This window comes from Lithobates pipiens, unplaced genomic scaffold, assembly GCF_037356315.1.
Source record: "Lithobates pipiens isolate NorthernLeopardFrog02 unplaced genomic scaffold, aLitPip1_a1.2 Scaffold_22, whole genome shotgun sequence".
NCBI lineage: Eukaryota > Metazoa > Chordata > Amphibia > Anura > Ranidae > Lithobates > Lithobates pipiens.
In genome coordinates this window covers 424107-443498 of record NW_027507784.1, presented here as the reverse complement: position 1 = coordinate 443498, position 19392 = coordinate 424107, and the positions used below count along the sequence as shown (strand labels likewise).

The 19392-nt window shown below is 50.6% G+C and overlaps 1 protein-coding gene across 1 annotated transcript in view; it reads right to left on the bottom strand.

Moving 5' to 3' along the window:
• Nucleotides 1–6398: 6398 nt before the first annotated feature.
• ARMC5 (armadillo repeat containing 5) overlaps nucleotides 6399–19392 on the bottom strand; it is a 47430-nt gene continuing 34436 nt past the window's right edge. The window contains 2 exon segments of the mRNA XM_077494019.1: nucleotides 6399–9358; nucleotides 14275–14407. Coding sequence (XP_077350145.1) covers nucleotides 8485–9358; nucleotides 14275–14407 — 1007 coding nt within the window. The 3' untranslated portion in view covers nucleotides 6399–8484.

The window sequence follows — 19392 nt, the reverse complement described above, 5'->3', positions numbered from 1 at the left end:
TTCGGCGGCCGAAATTTCGGTGCATCACTAATATATATGACGGAAGCACTCACGTGGAGTGTGGGGACGTTTCGTTACACCCGTCCCTTCAGATCTCAGATTCTATAGCTTATTTTTGGTCAGGACTCAATGACCAGCACATGCTAGAGCCAGGTTAGAGAAAAATGCAACAAACAAACCCAGGGTCCTCAATCGTGGAATGGGCTTGCAGGTATGTGTGGTAGTAACATGCATCCTATTGACCCAGTCCTATGCTACATGCAATTCAGCATGCAATAGAGCCAGGTTAGGATTCCAATAGCCACTTCTGGATCATTAGCTGAGAGGTCTGGTTGAATATCAGATTAGACACTACTCGGGAGGGAAGTGCAGAGTAGATCGGCTGACTCCGAGTACCAATGACACACCGTGGTGTTCATGAAAAGCTGCAGTTCAGGCTGGTTGCACAACAGTTGGAGGATCCCTTCCGACTGCTGATCTTTTCTTCAGGCCTCCGACACAAAAACAGATCCCATATCATCCTCAGGGGCTCCTGTACCATTCATCTGGCGATATCTCTAGTAATAACTATATACCCAAGTATATAACATTAACCCGGGGAAAATCTGATTGCCTCTCGGGGAATCGGGAAGGAATTTTTTCCCCTGCTTTAGCAAATTGGATCATGTCTCTGCTGGGGGTTTCACCTTCCTCTGGATCAACTGTGGGTATAGAATTGGGTATATGGGCTGGTATGATATATATATATTTTTTTTTTTTTGTGGTTGAACTGGATGGACTTGTGTCTTTTTTTCAACCTGACTATGTAATCTGGAGTAGAGTTGGGGAGAGAAGTTCGGCCTGAACATCGTGCGCAGGCACTGGGGGCAGAGGAATCCTCCCCACTGTCCGAAATATCTAGGAGCATGACCGCAGGGTGGGCCCCGTCCATGGCAGACACCTCAGATTCAGGATCTGACGAGACAGATGAAGCAGGGGAAGGCGGGGGATGCTTCTTGCTAGTCCGCCGCCCAAAAAGCCACCTCCACCCGGGACCAAAAGACCCCAGGGCCACCATCACTGTGTCAAGAGATGGCTGGGACCCAGAGGGACCTGCAGCCTCTGATAGGGGGTCAGGTGGGAAAACATGCTCCTGAGACTCCAAAGGAGAGTTAAAAAAATAAATAAAATAGACCCCCCCACACCAACAGTGATCACTGCAATGGGACACCCCCCCCCACACCAGTAGCAGTACCGGATCACCAGGACACCCCACAGCAGAGAGAGGAGTGATCCCCAAGACTCACCACCCCACCAGCGTAGTGCTTGCTGCCTCAGGTGTAGACTCACACACACACATGGCATCCGAGGAAGAAGAATAGGAGTTTCCACCTGCTAAATACGCCATCCTGGGCTACAGAGTAATGGCCGCCGTTGCCTGAGCCAATATCCACCATATCATGGCCGCCGGCCTTAAGCAGTCATCAGGCACTATGACAAAGGACGCCGGCTACGGCAAAATGGCCGTGCTACGCAAGCCTACCACAGATGCAGGTGAGAAGCCTGTAGCCTGCCTGGATAAGTGAGAGAGAGAGAGGGAGGGAGGGAGGGAGGGAGAGAGGGGGGGGAGGGAGGGAGAGAGGGGGGGATCCAGGCACTGGACCTAGTGCATTTCCCCCCCCCCCTCGGTAAGCACAGCACCTGTCGGCACACACCCCCAGCCTGTCCAGTACACAACCCTGTCCCCCAGAATTCACCAAGGCACACTACCCCATAAGGAGGGGGGAGGAGGAAAGGGGGGTTTACCAAGGGACCTCCAGGGCAAGGAAAAGGACAGAGGGGAACCCGCAGGACCGACCAACGTAGGGAGGGGCCTGAGTCCACCACAAAAAAAAAAAAAAAAAAAAAAAAAAAGGGGAGAGGGGGGACATTTACTCACCATACCAGGAGCAAGCGGGCACCGCTCCAGAATCTCCTCGCCACCGAAGTGGGGGGCTGTCGGCCATGAGGGACACTGCAACTCGAGCCGAGGCCTGGTTGTATGCAACCTTGCAAGACGTTTAACTCGCAGGGCCAGCCCCCGTCCAATGGGGCTATGTCGTGGCTGACCTAGCGTGTCGTTGTGGTCTGCGCGCTCACTGGCCACACTGGGGTGACCACTGGATGTCCAGCCCGTAGGTCAGCCCGACAGTTGATTGCGGCTTTTCCCCAGGAGTTTTCTGGGGAGATCAACAAACAAAATAAAAAATTGCAAGGACTAGAGATCCCAGCAGGGAACTAGGTCCTTACTCCTGACCAGGCAGAAAAAGGCCTATAGTGGGGGGGGGTTGTTTATATCACCTAGGACTGCCTATGGGTATAGCCAAGTCTTTTTTTCTGCCTAGTGTCCTACTCCTGTAGGGGGCGATATAACACTATATGGTTCTGAATAAAGAAGGCCGTGTCCGTCAAACAAATGAGAAAACATTTTTACAAAAACGTGAGGGGTCTAATCACTTTTGTGAGATACTTTATATACTTATGGTTGATGTTATATGCTGGGTGTAGTAGTTCTTCTGCCCCCAATTACTTTGCATTTAGCGGCTACATCCCCTCATCTTATCCCTCTCTGGGTGCTCTCCCCCAAATCCTACCCCTCTCTGGGCAATAACTCCCCTTTATCTCTCCTTGGGCGCTATAACCCCCCTCTTACTCCTCTCTGGGCACTATACCTCTCATACTATTCCTCTCTGGGCACTATACCTCTCATACGATTCCTCTCTGGGCACTATACCTCTCATACGATTCCTCTCTGGGCACTATACCTCTCATACTATTCCTCTCTGGGCACTATACCTCTCATACGGTTCCTCTCTGGGCACTATACCTCTCATACGATTCCTCTCTGGGCACTATACCTCTCATACGATTCCTCTCTGGGCACTATACCTCTCATACGATTCCTCTCTGGGCACTATACCTCTCATACGATTCCTCTCTGGGCACTATACCTCTCATACGATTCCTCTCTGGGCACTATACCTCTCATACGGTTCCTCTCTGGGCACTATACCTCTCATACGATTCCTCTCTGGGCACTATACCTCTCATACGATTCCTCTCTGGGCACTATACCTCTCATACGATTCCTCTCTGGGCACTATACCTCTCATACGATTCCTCTCTGGGCACTATACCTCTCATACGATTCCTCTCTGGGCACTATACCTCTCATACGATTCCTCTCTGGGCACTATACCTCTCATACGATTCCTCTCTGGGCACTATACCCCAAAGCCTACCTGACGCTGGGCACCATACCCCTCATCCTATCCCTCTCTGGGCACTCCACCCCAAATCCTATCCATGTCTGGGCTCTATACCTCTCCTCCTACTCCTCGCCCTATCACTGAAAAAGTATGTATCACCACAGAGTGGTACTGTGGATACTGCTATAATATAAAGTGCCACGTCCCAATTATATGGATACCAAAACAAGGGAAAATAACCCAGAAAAATGGGCTCAGACTTTTTAGGCATGGAACACATTAAGTGTACTTAAAGAGGAAGTAAACCCTGATGGGTTTTACTTCCTCTTTCATTCCCTGCAAAGGTAAAGCATAATGGACTACTATGCATCGCATCGCATCGCATCGCATAGTAGTCCATTATGTGTCACTTACCTGACACAGGAGCCAGCGAAGTCACCGCTGTCCCCTGTAGTCCGCCGCATCCATCTTGTTGGTGGCGCCTCGCAGCTCCACCGCTGTCATTCGGCGAAGCCGCGATGACGTTACTCCCGCGCATGCGAGTCGACACGCGCGGCAGCTCCATTCTTGGAAATGCCGCGCTCAGTGCGCCTGCGCGCATAGACGGCGGTGCCCGTTTTCGGGCAAATATCTCCTAAACCATATAGGTTTAGGAGATATTGCTTGGACCTACAGGTAAGCCTTAATCTAGGCCTTAATCTAGGCTCACCTGTAGGTCAAAGTGGTTTGTAAGGGTTTACAACCACTTTAAAAAAGTTCATTTATTTTATACAAAAAAAGTATATTTAAAATCATTCCAGCATAAACATGTCTCAAAATCAGGTAATATATCCTCAGTATGCAAGACCTATGTAACAATAGATTGTATACTTCATGTGATTAACACAATGATAACCATATCAAATGTATACAGTATAATAATACATCAAAACAATAAGATTACTGCTTGCAACTGAGCTTTATAATTGCTAGAGCGCTACATGTTGCGCGACTTGCGCTTCTTCAGGAGCTTCAAAGAGACGGATTTGCTGAAAGTTATAACAATATCAACAACAAAAATAAAATAAAAATTATATAAAATTATTACAAGCCTAGTAAAACATATTCCAAAAATCCTTATTCCAAGCGCTGACATAGTTGAAAATGACGACTATTGTTATACCTTTTCAGCAAATTCATCTCTTTGAAGCTCCTGAAGAAGCGCAGGTCGCGTTGTTACAAAGGTCTTGCATACGGAGGATATATTAGAGCTGCACGATTCTGACTAAAATGAGAATCGCGATTTTTTTCGCTTAGAAGATAGATCACGATTCTCTCACGATTCTCGCGGCGCAACATCATCTTTCACATTAAAACAAAAACATTTTGCCAACTTTACTGTTTTTTATTTTTTATTTTTTAATATTGAAGTGTATTTTTTCCCCAAACAACTGCATTTGAAAGACTGCTGGGCAAAACACAGTGCGACATAAAATATTGCAGCAATTGCCATTTTATTCCCTAGGGTCTCTTTTTATTTATTAATGTTTGGGTGTTCCAAGTAATTTTCTAGCAAAAAATATTGATTTTAACTTAAAGCGGAGGTCCACCCTAAAGTGGAGCTTCCGCTCATTGGAACCCTCCCCCCCCTCCGGCACCACAATTGGCACCTTTTAGGGCGGAGGGGGGTGCAGATACCTGTACAGTACAGGTATCTGCATCACTTCCAGCATAGATATCTGCAGAATCCACGCCCCTTTCCGCAGAATCTACGCCCCTTTCCGAAGGTCCCCCGCTGCCTGCTGGGAAACACATGGATCCCAGAGACAGCGGGGACCATCCTTATTGCGCAGCGCGACTCGCGCATGCGCAGTAGGGAACCGGGAAATGAAGCCGCAAGGCTCCACTTCCTGATTCCCATACCCAAGATGGCGGCGGTAGCACCCGAGAGACGATCGAGAGATCGGCTTCGGGTGCCGACATCGCGGGCGCGCTGGGCGGATAAGTGTCATTATTTTAAAGGTCAGCAGCTGCAGTATTTGTAGCTGCTGGCTTTAAAAAAAAAAAAAAAAAAAAAAAAAAACAACAGCGGACCCCCGCTTTAAGAAAGAAGTGTCAGAAAAAGATTTAGACTTTCAGTGGTTAAACTTCCTGCATTTACACTGGTTGAAAGCTTGGCAGACTGCCCAGAATCTTTGTTTACACAAGAAGTTCTATGCCTTTGATCTAAGAAGTTAGTTACAATGTTTCATGCAAGTTCTACACTTGGCAGACTGCCCGGGATGCTTTATTTTGACAGCAGAGTGAGCAGATAAGTCTCTCCACTTGTTTATATGAAAGAATTGCCTATTCTCAGTGGGAGAGATCGTCAGAGGAGAGAATCGAGATTGCGGTTTTATAACGATTAATCACGCAGCTCTAGGATATATTACCCAATTTTGAGACATTTTCACAGTTTATGCTGGAATGTTTTTAAATATGCTTTTTTGTATAAAATAAACGAACTTAAGTACACTTAATGTCCTCCGTGCCTAAAAAGCCCGAGCCCATTTTTCTGGGTTATTTTCCCTTGTTTTTGTATCGTCACCCTATCACAGTCTGTGGTACTCTGCTCCTCTTCCTATCCCTCCTTGGGCGCTATATCCCTCACCCTATCCCTCCCTGGGTGCTATACCCCTCACCCTCGCCCTCCCTGGGTGCTATACCCCTCACCCTCGCCCTCCCTGGGTGCTATACCCCTCATCCTCGCCCTCCCTGGGTGCTATACCCCTCATCCTCGCCCTCCCTGGGTGCTATACCCCTCACCCTCGCCCTCCCTGGGTGCTATACCCCTCACCCTCGCCCTCCCTGGGTGCTATACCCCTCACCCTCGCCCTCCCTGGGTGCTATACCCCTCACCCTCGCCCTCCCTGGGTGCTATACCCCTCACCCTCGCCCTCCCTGGGTGCTATACCCCTCACCCTCGCCCTCCCTGGGTGCTATACCCCTCACCCTCCCTGGATGCTATACCCCTCACCCTCCCTGGATGCTATACCCCTCACCCTCCCTGGATGCTATACCCCTCACCCTCACTCTCCCTTAGTGCTTCATGTATTAACCTTTGCTAATGGTCTAAGCTCTCTATGTTCTCTCTTTGTACAGCACATGAGTGGATTGCGAAAACCATATAAATGCAGAATGACGACAAACCAGTTAGATGCTACACATGTTTATTTCACACCCAATATGGGTGGCTCAGCATTGGATTGTGGACTTGGTCCAAAGAACAGAACACTCAGAGGTAGGGACTATGCTCTGAACTGGATAATGGACAGGGTCAGGAGAATATGGGCACTCGGAGGTAGGGACTATGCTCTGAACTGGATAATGGACAGGGTCAGGAGAATATGGGCACTCGGAGGTAGGGACTATGCTCTGAACTGGATAATGGACAGGGTCAGGAGAATATGGGCACTCGGAGGTAGGGACTATGCTCTGAACTGGATAATGGACAGGGTCGGGAGAATATGGGCACTCGGAGGTAGGGACTATGCTCTGAACTGGATAATGGATAGGGTCAGGAGAATATGGGCACTCGGAGGTAGGGACTATGCTCTGAACTGGATAATGGACAGGGTCAGGAGAATATGGGCACTCGGAGGTAGGGACTATGCTCTGAACTGGATAATGGACAGGGTCGGGAGAATATGGGCACTCGGAGGTAGGGACTATGCTCTGAACTGGATAATGGATAGGGTCAGGAGAATATGGGCACTAGGGGGTAGGGACTATGCTCTGAATTGGGTCATGGACAGGGTCAGGAGAATATGGGCACTAGGGGGTAGGGACTATGCTCTGAACTGGATAATGGACAGGGTTGGGAGAATATGGGCACTCGGAGGTAGGGACTATGCTCTGAACTGGATAATGGACAGGGTCGGAGAATATGGGCACTCGGAGGTAGGGACTATGCTCTGAACTGGATAATGGACAGGGTCAGGAGAATATGGGCACTCGGAGGTAGGGACTATGCTCTGAACTGGATAATGGACAGGGTCAGGAGAATATGGGCACTCGGAGGTAGGGACTATGCTCTGAACTGGATAATGGATAGGGTCGGAGAATATGGGCACTCGGAGGTAGGGACTATGCTCTGAACTGGATAATGGACAGGGTCGGGAGAATATGGGCACTCGGAGGTAGGGACTATGCTCTGAACTGGATAATGGACAGGGTCAGGAGAATATGGGCACTCGGAGGTAGGGACTATGCTCTGAACTGGATAGGGTCGGAGAATATGGGCACTCGGAGGTAGGGACTATGCTCTGAACTGGATAATGGACAGGGTCGGGAGAATATGGGCACTCGGAGGTAGGGACTATGCTCTGAACTGGATAATGGACAGGGTCAGGAGAATATGGGCACTCGGAGGTAGGAACTATGCTCTGAACTGGATAATGGACAGGGTCGGAGAATATGGGCACTCGGAGGTAGGGACTATGCTCTGAACTGGATAATGGATAGGGTCAGGAGAATATGGGCACTAGGGGGTAGGGACTATGCTCTGAATTGGGTCATGGACAGGGTCAGGAGAATATGGGCACTAGGGGGTAGGGACTATGCTCTGAACTGGATAATGGACAGGGTTGGGAGAATATGGGCACTCGGAGGTAGGGACTATGCTCTGAACTGGATAATGGACAGGGTTGGGAGAATATGGGCACTCGGAGGTAGGGACTATGCTCTGAACTGGATAATGGACAGGGTCAGGAGAATATGGGCACTAGGGGGTAGGGACTATGCTCTGAACTGGATAATGGACAGGGTCAGGAGAATATGGGCACTAGGGGGTAGGGACTATGCTCTGAACTGGATAATGGACAGGGTCAGGAGAATATGGGCACTCGGAGGTAGGGACTATGCTCTAAATTGGGTCATGGACAGGGTAAGGATGTCAGAAACTCCCCCCCCCCCTTTTTGGAACCAAATCCGAAGGTCCCAAAACTGGTTAATTTAGTTCTAGAGGCCACCCTGCTTTTAATGAAGGCAATGGTAGTCTACTCTACTCTACTTTGTAGACTAGCATGTATAAAATATTATACAAGTTTATTAAGGATTATGGTGCACAATCCCTGCCTAGATGGAAGCAAGAGGAAACTTATCTGTCATTACTGGTTACAGAAGTATTGTCTCACTGAGGATGGAAGGAAGGAGCGGGCATGTCTATGCCAACCATTGCAGCTTGATCGCGGCTGATCTATGGGACTTGAGAAGGCACAGAGTGCATACAGTGCATGGTTCAGTCTCTTCTCTGAAGTACATCCTCCAAATGTCGGGTCAGCTTCTGCTTGTCCTGTGCCTGTTCGCATAACTGAAAAAGGGTACGTGCCCGTCTCCGAGGTGGGTGCAGTCTTTTCAGAAGGTACATACAACAATCTCTCCTGAGCTGGGCACACTCATGCATCTCTGCAAAGTTATAAACTGAGGGTAGGCGGTCCAGAGTCAGCAGAGAGTCTCGCACTAGGTTTTCCAGCATGCACTGTAGACCAGGTAAGAGAAATTGTCCAGCTGCAGCCAATGTGGAAGACAGAGGTGACTGGACCAGCTCCTGTTCTGGTTCCATCTGCTGCAAGCTCTGCAAAGTAGGACACAGGGAGTCTTGGGAGCAGCCATGAAGGTAATGTAGCAATGGTAGGAAAGCACTGACTGCAATCTCTCGCACACGTACCTCACATTGCTGGGACTCAGCATAACCACCTTGTAGCATAGCATGAAATACATCGGAACTTTTACAAATCAACTCCCGTCTACCTTCCAGTCGTTCACCCCCATCAAGTACAAAAACAATATCCCCTGGACCCTGAGAAAAGAGCTTCAGGTAACAGCAAGTGAGGGAAGTTGGTGAGGAGCTTCTAGGAGGTGCTGGTGAATCCTGGGGTGTCAAAGTAGAGGACGGGCATTCCAAAGCCTGGGGTGTCGATAGAGAGGACCGCCTTTCCAGAGCCTTAGGGGTCAGTAAAGAGGACCGGCATTCTGAAGTCTGAGGTGTCAATATGGAGGACAGGCATTCTGAAGCATGGAAATAGTATATGGGGTCCACAGAAATCATTAATGACTCCAACACAAGACGAATGGCTCCATCTAGCAGGTTCTGACGGTGTGGAGAATCTTTCCTACAACATAAGAAGAGATATCAGCCTTAGTTCAGTATGTAAAGAGGGCCAGTGACCTCATACATCTCCAGTCATTCACAGTATGAGTATTAAATACAGATGGGGTATTATAATGACCCCTTACCTAGCACAGACATATACAGGGGATACAGATGGGGTATTCAAATAATCCCCCTTACCTAAAGTATCTCACAAAAGAGACTAGACCCCTCACATTTTTGTAACTATTTTATTCTATCTTTTTCATGCAACAAAACTGAAGAAACTTTGCTATAATGTAAAGTCTTGGCTGTACAGCTTGTATAACAGTGTAAATTTGCCCCTCAAAGTTACAGACCAGTCAGCCCAACATCAATAGTATGTAAACTCATGGAGGGGATGATAAGGGACTATATACAAGATTTTAGTAATGAAAACGGTATCTTTAGCATTAATCAGCATGGATTCATGAAGAATCGTTCTTGCCAAACCAATCTTCTATGAGGAGGTGAGTTGCCATCTAGATAAAGGAAGGCCCGTAGACGTGGTGTATCTAGATAAAGGAAGGCCCGTAGACGTGGTGTATCTAGATAAAGGAAGGCCCGTAGACATGGTGTATCTAGATAAAGGAAGGCCCGTAGACGTGGTGTATCTAGATAAAGGAAGGCCCGTAGACGTGGTGTATCTAGATAAAGGAAGGCCCGTAGACGTGGTGTATCTAGATAAAGGAAGGCCCGTAGACGTGGTGTATCTAGATAAAGGAAGGCCCGTAGACGTGGTGTATCTAGATAAAGGAAGGCCCGTAGACGTGGTGTATCTAGATAAAGGAAGGCCCGTAGACGTGGTGTATCTAGATAAAGGAAGGCCCGTAGACGTGGTGTATCTAGATAAAGGAAGGCCCGTAGACGTGGTGTATCTAGATAAAGGAAGGCCCGTAGACGTGGTGTATCTAGATAAAGGAAGGCCCGTAGACGTGGTGTATCTAGATAAAGGAAGGCCCGTAGACGTGGTGTATCTAGATAAAGGAAGGCCCGTAGACGTGGTGTATCTAGATAAAGGAAGGCCCGTAGACGTGGTGTATCTAGATAAAGGAAGGCCCGTAGACGTGGTGTATCTAGATAAAGGAAGGCCCGTAGACGTGGTGTATCTAGATAAAGGAAGGCCCGTAGACGTGGTGTATCTAGATAAAGGAAGGTCCGTAGACGTGGTGTATCTAGATAAAGGAAGGCCCGTAGACGTGGTGTATCTAGATAAAGGAAGGCCCGTAGATGTGGTGTATCTAGATAAAGGAAGGTCCGTAGACGTGGTGTATCTAGATAAAGGAAGGTCCGTAGACGTGGTGTATCTAGATAAAGGAAGGCCGGTAGACGTGGTGTATCTAGATAAAGGAAGGCCCGTAGACGTGGTGTATCTAGATAAAAGCATTTGACACAGTTCCCCATAAACGTTTACTGTACAAAGTAAGGTGGGTTGGCATGGACCATAGGGGTGAGTACATGGATTGAAAACTGTCTACAAGGGCGAGTTCAGAGGGTGGTGATAAATGGGGGGTACTCGGAATGGTTGGGGGTGGGTAGTGGGGTCCCCCAGGGTTCTGTGCTGGGACCAATCCTATTTAATTTGTTCATAGATGACCTGGAGGAGGGGGATGGGGGAAACAGTCCAATCTCTGTATTTGCGGATGATAATAAGCTAAGCAGGGCAATAACTTCTCCGCAGGATGTGGAAACCTTGCAAGAAGATCTGAACAAATGAATGGGGGGAGGGGCAACTACATGGCAAATGAGGTTCAGTGTAGAAAAATGTAAAATAATGTATTTGGGTGGCAAAAATCTGAATGCAATCTATAGACTGGGGGGGTCTAGGATGGAGAAGGACCTGGGGGTCCTAGTAGATGATGGGCTCAGCAATGCCAAGCTGCTACTAACAAAGCAAACAGAATATTGGCATTAAAAAGGGATCAACTCCAGAGATAAAAGGATAATTCTCCCCTCTACAAGACTCTGGTCCGGCCGCACCTGGAGTATACTGTCCAGTTCTGGGCACCAGTCCTCAGGAAGGATGTACTGGAAATGGAGCGACTACAAAGAAGGGCAACAAAGCTAATAAAGGGTCTGGAGGATATTAGTTATGAGGAAAGGTTGTGAGCTCTGAACTTATCCTCTCTGGAGAAGAGACGCCTGAGAGGGGATATGATTTCATTATATAAATACCGGACTGGTGACCCCACAATATATAAATACCGGACTGGTGACCCCCCAATATATAAATACCGGACTGGTGATCCCCAATATATAAATACCGGACTGGTGACCCCACAATATATAAATACCAGACTGCTGACCCCACAATATATAAATACCGGACTGGTGACCCCACAATATATAAATACCAGACTGGTGACCCCACAATATATAAATACCGGACTGGTGACCCCACAATATATAAATACCAGACTGGTGACCCCACAATATATAAATACCGGACTGGTGACCCCACAATATATAAATACCGGACTGGTGACCCCACAATATATAAATACCGGACTGGTGACCCCACAATATATAAATACCGGACTGGTGACCCCACAACAGGGGGAAAACTTTTCTGCAGAAGGGAGTATAACAAGACTTGTGGCCACTCATTAAAATGAGAAGAAAAGAGGTTTAACCTTAAACTATGTAGAGGGTTTGTTACTGTAAGGATGTGGAATTCCCTTCCACAGGCGGTGGTCTCAGTGGGGGGCATCAAAAGTTTAAAAAAATTATTAATCACCTGAACGACCGCAACATACAGGAATACAGGGATATACAATGTAATACTGACATATAACACACACATAGGTTGGACTTGATGGACTTGTGTCTTTTTTCAACCACATCTACTATGTAATTATGTAAAATAACTCAACACAGTCATTAAAGTGGTTCTGCACCTAAAAAAAATATCAAAAGCCAGCAGCTACTAATACTGCAGCTGCTGACTTTTAATAAATTGACACTCCCCTGTCCCGGGGTCCAGCGATGTTGGCGGCAGATGAGCGATTGCCGTCCTCTGTCAGGGAATCGGGAAGTGAAGCATTGCGGCTTCACTGCCCGGTTCCCTACTGCGCATGCGCGAGTCGCGATGCGCGTCTCTTCTGGTCCCCGCTGTGTCCTGGGAACTGTGTGTTTCTCAGAACACGGCGGGGGGGGGGGGTCTGCGGCGGTCTGTCTCGGAAGTGGGTGCAGATACCTGGATTATCCAGGTAACTGCACCCCCCTGAAAGGTGCTGATTGTGGCACCAGAGGGGGGGAGGGATCACATGAGCGGAACTTCCCCTTTAGGGTGGAGAACCGCTTTAATGTCTAAACCGCTGGCAACAAAAGTCAGTACACCCCCAAGTGAAAATCTCCAAATTGGGCCCGAAGTGTCAATATTTTGTGCGGCCGCCATTATTTTCCAGCACTGCCTTCACCCTCTTGGGCATGGAGGTCACCAGAGCTTCACAGGTCACCACTGGAGTCCTCTTCCCCTCCCCCATGATGACATCAGGGAGCTGGTGGATGTTGGAGACCTTCCCCTCCTCCACCTTCCCTCTGAGGATCCCCCACAGATGATCAATAGGGTTTAGGTCTGGAGACATGCTTGGCCAGTCCATCACCTTTACCCTCAGCTTCTTTAGCAAGGCAGTGGTGGTGTTGGAGGTGTGTTTGGGGTGGTTATCACGTTGGAATACTGCCCTGCGGTCCAGTCTCTGAAGGGAGGGGATTATGCTCTGCTTCAGTATGTCACAGTACATGTTGGCATTCATGGTCCCCTCAATGATCTGTAGCCCCCCAGTGCCGGCAGCACTCATGCAGCCCCAGACCATGACACCCCCACCACCATGCCTGACTGTAGACAAGACACACTTGTCTTTGTCCTCCTCACCTGGTTGCCCCCACACACGCCTGACACCATCTGACACCAAATACCTTTATCTTGGTCTCATCAGACCACAGGACATGGTTCCAGTAATCCATCTCCTTCGTCTGCTTGTCTTCAGCAAACTGTTTGTGGTCTTTCTTGTGCATCATCTTTAGAAGAGGCTTCCTTCTGGGATGACAGCCATGCAGACCAATTTGATGCAGTGTGTGGCGTATGGTCTGATCACTGACAGGCTGACCCCCCCCCCACCCCTACAACCTCTGCAGCAATGCTGGCAGCACTCATACGTCTATTTCCCAAAGACAACCTCTGGATATGACGCTGATCACGTGACCTCAACTTCTTTGGTGGACCATGGTGAGGCCTGTTCTGAGGGGAACCCGTCCTGTTATACCGCTGTATGGTCTTGGGCACCGTGCTGCAGATCAGTTTCAGGGTCTCTGCAATCTTCTTATAGCCTAGGCCATCTTTATGTAGAGCAACAATTCTTATCTTCAGATCCTCAGAGAGTTCTTTGCCATGAGGTGCCATGTTGTACTTCCAGTGACCAGTATGAGAGAGCGAGAGCGATAATAACGCCAAATATAACACACCTGCTCCCCATTCACATCTGAGACCTTGTACCACTGAGTCACATGATACCGGGGGAGGGAAAATGGCTAATTGGGTCCCAATTAGAGATTTTCCCGTAGGGGTGTACTGACTTTTGTTGCCAGCGGTTTAGACATTAATGGCTGTGTGTTGAGTTATTTGGAGGGGACAGGAAATTGACACTGTTATACAAGCTGTACACTCACTACTTTACATTGTAGACAAGTGTCATTTCTTCAGTGTTGTCACATGAAAAGAGAGAAGGAATGTCACTGAGGGGTGTACTTACTTTTGTCACATACAGACATATACAGGGGATACAGATGGGGTATATAGGGGGTGTATTAATCGAGTAGGAGGTATATTTATGGGAGTATTAGTATAGTATAGTGGAGATAAAAAGGTGGCTACCAGAGAGTTGTGGCGAAGGGTCTCACCTATAAATAAACGGCAGGCAGAGGGCGCACTGTTGTCGGTCGTTCTGAGGTCCGGACACCAACATGTGAGACACCAGTCCCACGCCAAAGGAGGACGCAGCCTGGATGCAAAGATTACGCATCAGAAGGTCACCTGCAGGGCAAAAAATACAGAGATCACATGACCTGGAAGGGCAGAATACAGAGATCACATGACCCGGAAGGGCAGAATACAGAGATGACATGACCTGGAAGGGCAGAATACAGAGATCACATGACCAGGAAGGGCAGAATACAGAGATCACATGACCCGGAAGGGCAGAATACAGAGATAACATGACCTGGAAGGGCAGAATACAGAGAGGACATGACCTGGAAGGGCAGAATACAGAGATGACATGACCTGGAAGGGCAGAATACAGAGAGGACATGACCTGGAAGGGCAGAATACAGAGATGACATGACCTGGAAGGGCAGAATACAGAGATCACATGACCTGGAAGGGCAGAATACAGAGATCACATGACCTGGAAGGGCAGAATACAGAGATCACATGACCCGGAAGGGCAGAATACAGAGATCACATGACCCGGAAGGGCAGAATACAGAGATGACATGACCCGGAAGGGCAGAATACAGAGATCACATGACCCGGAAGGGCAGAATACAGAGATCACACGACCTGGAAGGGCAGAATACAGAGATGACATGACCCGGAAGGGCAGAATACAGAGACACCAATTCCCCCCAGCAATGCTCTTACTGCATGAGGTCATCATTCATGAGGTCATCATCCAGGTCTAAGTTGCCTACAGACATCCTCGATGTCCTTTTATCAGATAAGTGTCTGGAAGTGCAGAAAAGATCTCCTCTAAATTCCACAATTGCTGATCTGCTGAAATGAACCTGAGAAAAGCCGCCGCGCTCTGAAGGTCTTTGTACAGAAACTCCCCCAATAACACACAAAGCTCTTCTTGGAGCATCAATTACAGAGAGGCCACCAAAAGCCAGCAGTTCTATCGGCTGTCCTCAACCACCGTCATTACATCTTTATTTATTTTACGTTCTGTAGAGCAAATCTGCAAAATGCACTAAAACTGCAGAGCTGTGAATCCAGCCTGAACAGAATCTTCATCTCTCGTATGATCCGTCACCTCACACTACCATCTCTTCCGCCTTATGAAGATTGGATATTTAAAGGAGAAGATAAAGATGATCATATGGTTGGTCACCTTTAGGATGTCTAATTTAGAAAAACAGTCACACCCACATCGGAGCCCCGAGAGACAAGACTGTGCGGCACTCGCTACCGAACCCCCGGCACTCCGCGGCGCTCGCTACCGAACCCCCCGGCACTCCGCGGCGCTCGCTACCGAACCCCCCGGCACTCCGCCTCGCTCGCTACCGAACCCCCCGGCACTCCGCCTCGCTCGCTACCGAACCCCCCGGCACTCCGCCTCGCTCGCTACCGAACCCCCGGCACTCCGCGGCGCTCGCTACCGAACCACCGGCACTCCGCGGCGCTCGCTACCGAACCCCCCGGCACTCCGCCTCGCTCGCTACCGAACCCCCGGCACTCCGCCTCGCTCGCTACCGAACCCCCCGGCACTCCGCCTCGCTCGCTACCGAACCCCCCCGGCACTCCGCGGCGCTCGCTACCGAACCACCGGCACTCCGCGGCGCTCGCTACCGAACCCCCCGGCACTCCGCGGCGCTCGCTACCGAACCCCCCGGCACTCCGCCTCGCTCGCTACCGAACCCCCGGCACTCCGCCTTGCTCGCTACCGAACCCCCCGGCACTCCGCATCCCCTGCTACCAACTCCCCCGGCACTCCGCCTCGCTCGCTACCGAACCCCCCGGCACTCCGCCTCGCTCGCTACCGAACCCCCCGGCACTCCGCGTCCCCTGCTACCAAACTCCCCCGGCACTCCGCCTCGCTCGCTACCGAACCCCCCGGCACTCCGCCTCGCTCGCTACCGAACCCCCGGCACTCCGCGGCGCTCGCTACCGAACCATCGGCACTCCGCGGCGCTCGCTACCGAACCCCCCGGCACTCCGCGGCGGCTCGCTACCGAACCCCCGGCACTCCGCGGCGCTCGCTACCGAACCCCCCGGCACTCCGCCTCGCTCGCTACCGAACCCCCCGGCACTCCGCCTCGCTCGCTAACCGAACCCCCCGGCACTCGCTACCGAACCCCCGGCACTCCGCGTCCCCTGCTACCAAACCTCCCTGGCACTCCGCCTCGCTCGCTACCGAACCCCCCGCACTCCGCCTCGCTCGCTACCGAACCCCCGGCACTCCGCGGCGCTCGCTAACGAAACCCCCGGGACTCCGCGGCGCTCGTTAACGAAACCCCCGGCACTCCGCCTCGCTCACGAACCCCCCGGCACTCCGCCTCGCTCGCTACCGAACCCCCCGGCACTCCGCCGCGCTCGCTACCGAACCCCCCGGCACTCCGCCGCGCTCGCTACCGAACCCCCCGGCACTCCGCCGCGCTCGCTACAAACCCCCCCGGCACTTCGCGGCGCTCGCTACAAAACCCCCCCGGCACTTCGCGGCGCTCGCTACAAAACCCCCCCGGCACTCCGCGTCGCTTTAAGCCACAGCCAGTATTCAGAGCAATGGAAATCACACCCAACTTCTCCAGTGGCACGGAGCACCACTTTTTCTTAGCTGCGGAGGCCCAACTTATGATCCTGCACACAGGCCCACTGCTTTCACAAAACACCCCTGACCTGAGCTCATCATTGCGCATCTATTCCAGATGCTTGTATGTGACATCCCATACAAACACGTGGGCTGGATGTGAGCGGTGGATCAGCAGGATGAGTGTGCCCGGACAGGTAGATGCGTCTCATCTCTGCTTTCTTTCACCACTCTGCATATCACGAATATCATAGATGAGAACAGGGTACAGCGGTGGGGAAAAGGAGCACGGGGGGGGGGGGGGGGATTCAGCATTGGGTCAGATGAGCGGAGGGGGTGGGGGGGTTCAGCGTTGGGCCAGATGAGCGGAGGGGGTGGGAGGGTTCAGCGTTGGGCCAGATGAGCGGAGGGGGGGTTTCAGTGTTGGGCCAGATGAGCGGAGGGGGGGGGGGGTTTAGCGTTGGGCCAGATGAGCGGAGGGGGGGGGGGGGGGTTCAGTGTTGGGCCAGATGAGCGGAGGAGGGGGGGGGGTTCAGCGTTGGGCCAGATGAGCGGGGGGGGGGGGGGTTCAGCATTGGGCCAGATGAGCGGGGGGGGGGGTTCAGCATTGGGCCAGATGAGCGGAGGGGGGGGGGGTTTCAGCGTTGGGCCAGATGAGCGGAGGGGGGGGGGTTTCAGCGTTGGGCCAGATGAGCGGAGGGGGGGGGGTTCAGCATTGGGCCAGATGAGCGGAGGGGGGGGGGGGGTTTCAGCATTGGGCCAGATGAGCGGAGGGGGGGGTTTCAGCGTTGGGCCAGATGAGCGGGGGGGGTCAGCATTGGGCCAGATGTGAAACGTGAGGTACTGGTGGAACAGGTGAGCGGAGGGAAACAGAGATGGGGCAGAAGGGCATGTGGGAACAGAGATGAGACGGATGTGCAGGAGGTACACTGGTGGGGCAGATTAGAAAGCGGGTTACAGTGGCGGGGCAGATGAGCATGGGGGGTACAACAATGTATTATATAATGTATCCTGGATGTATACAATGCATTATATAACGGATCCTGGCTGTACAGTGCCTTGTATTCCAGGCTATCACAGCTCTAAGTCGCTTTAGACAAGTCTTTATGAGATTACCACATTTTACCACTTGGGATTTTTGCCCATTCCTCCTTGCAAGCATTTGCAGGTGTTTTGAACCCTTTTTTCGGCCGCTAGCGGGGGGTTAAAAGAGCCCTGCTAGCGTCTGATCACCCCCACAAATACGACGGTAAAAGCATCAGCGCTTTACTGCTAATGCCCCAGTGTAAAAGGGGCCTAAGTCTGACCACAGAATTTCTTTTGGATTGAGGTCTGGGCTTTGACTAAACCATTCCAGCACATTTCCATGTTTCCCCTTAAACCACTCAAGTGTTGCTCTAGCACTGTGTTTGGGGTGATTGTCCTGCTGGAAGGTGAACCTCCGTCCTCCCCTCAAATCACACACCGAGTGCTACAGGTTTTCCTCAAGAATATCCCTGTATTTATCACCATCCATCTTTCCCTCAACTCTGACCAGTTTCCCAGTCCTAACTACTGAAAAACATCCCCACAGCACGATGCTGCCACCACCATGTTTCACAGTGGGGATGGTGTTCTTTGGGTGATGTGATGTGTTGAGTTTGCGTCAGACATAGCATTTTCTTTGATGGACAAAAAGTTAAATATTCATCTCATCAGAGCGGCAGATCACCTTCCTCCATACATCAGCGCAGATCACCTTCCTCCGTACATCAGAGCAGATCACCTTCCTCCATACATCAGAGCAGATCACCTTCCTCCATACATCAGAGCAGATCACCTTCCTCCATACATCAGAGCAGATCACCTTCCTCCATACATCAGCGCAGAGCACCTTCCTCCATACATCAGACCAGATCACCTTCCTCCATACATCAGAGCAGATCACCTTCCTCCATACATCAGAGCAGATCACCTTCCTCCATACATCAGAGCAGATCACCTTCCTCCATACATCAGAGCAGATCACCTTCCTCCATACATCAGAGCAGATCACCTTCCTCCAAGCATCAGACCAGATCACCTTCCTCCATACATCAGCGCAGATCACCTTCCTCCGTACATCAGAGCAGATCACCTTCCTCCATACATCAGAGCAGATCACCTTCCTCCATACATCAGAGCAGATCACCTTCCTCCATACATCAGAGCACATCACCTTCCTCCATACATCAGAGCACATCACCTTCCTCCATACATCAGAGCAGATCACCTTCCTCCATACAATCAGAGCAGATCACCTTCCTCCATACATCAGAGCAGATCACCTTCCTCCATACAATCAGAGCAGATCACCTTCCTCCATTCATCAGAGCAGATCACCTTCCTCCATACATCAGAGCAGATCACCTTCCTCCATACAATCAGAGCAGATCACCTTCCTCCATACATCAGAGCAGATCACCTTCCTCCATACAATCAGAGCAGATCACCTTCCTCCATTCATCAGAGC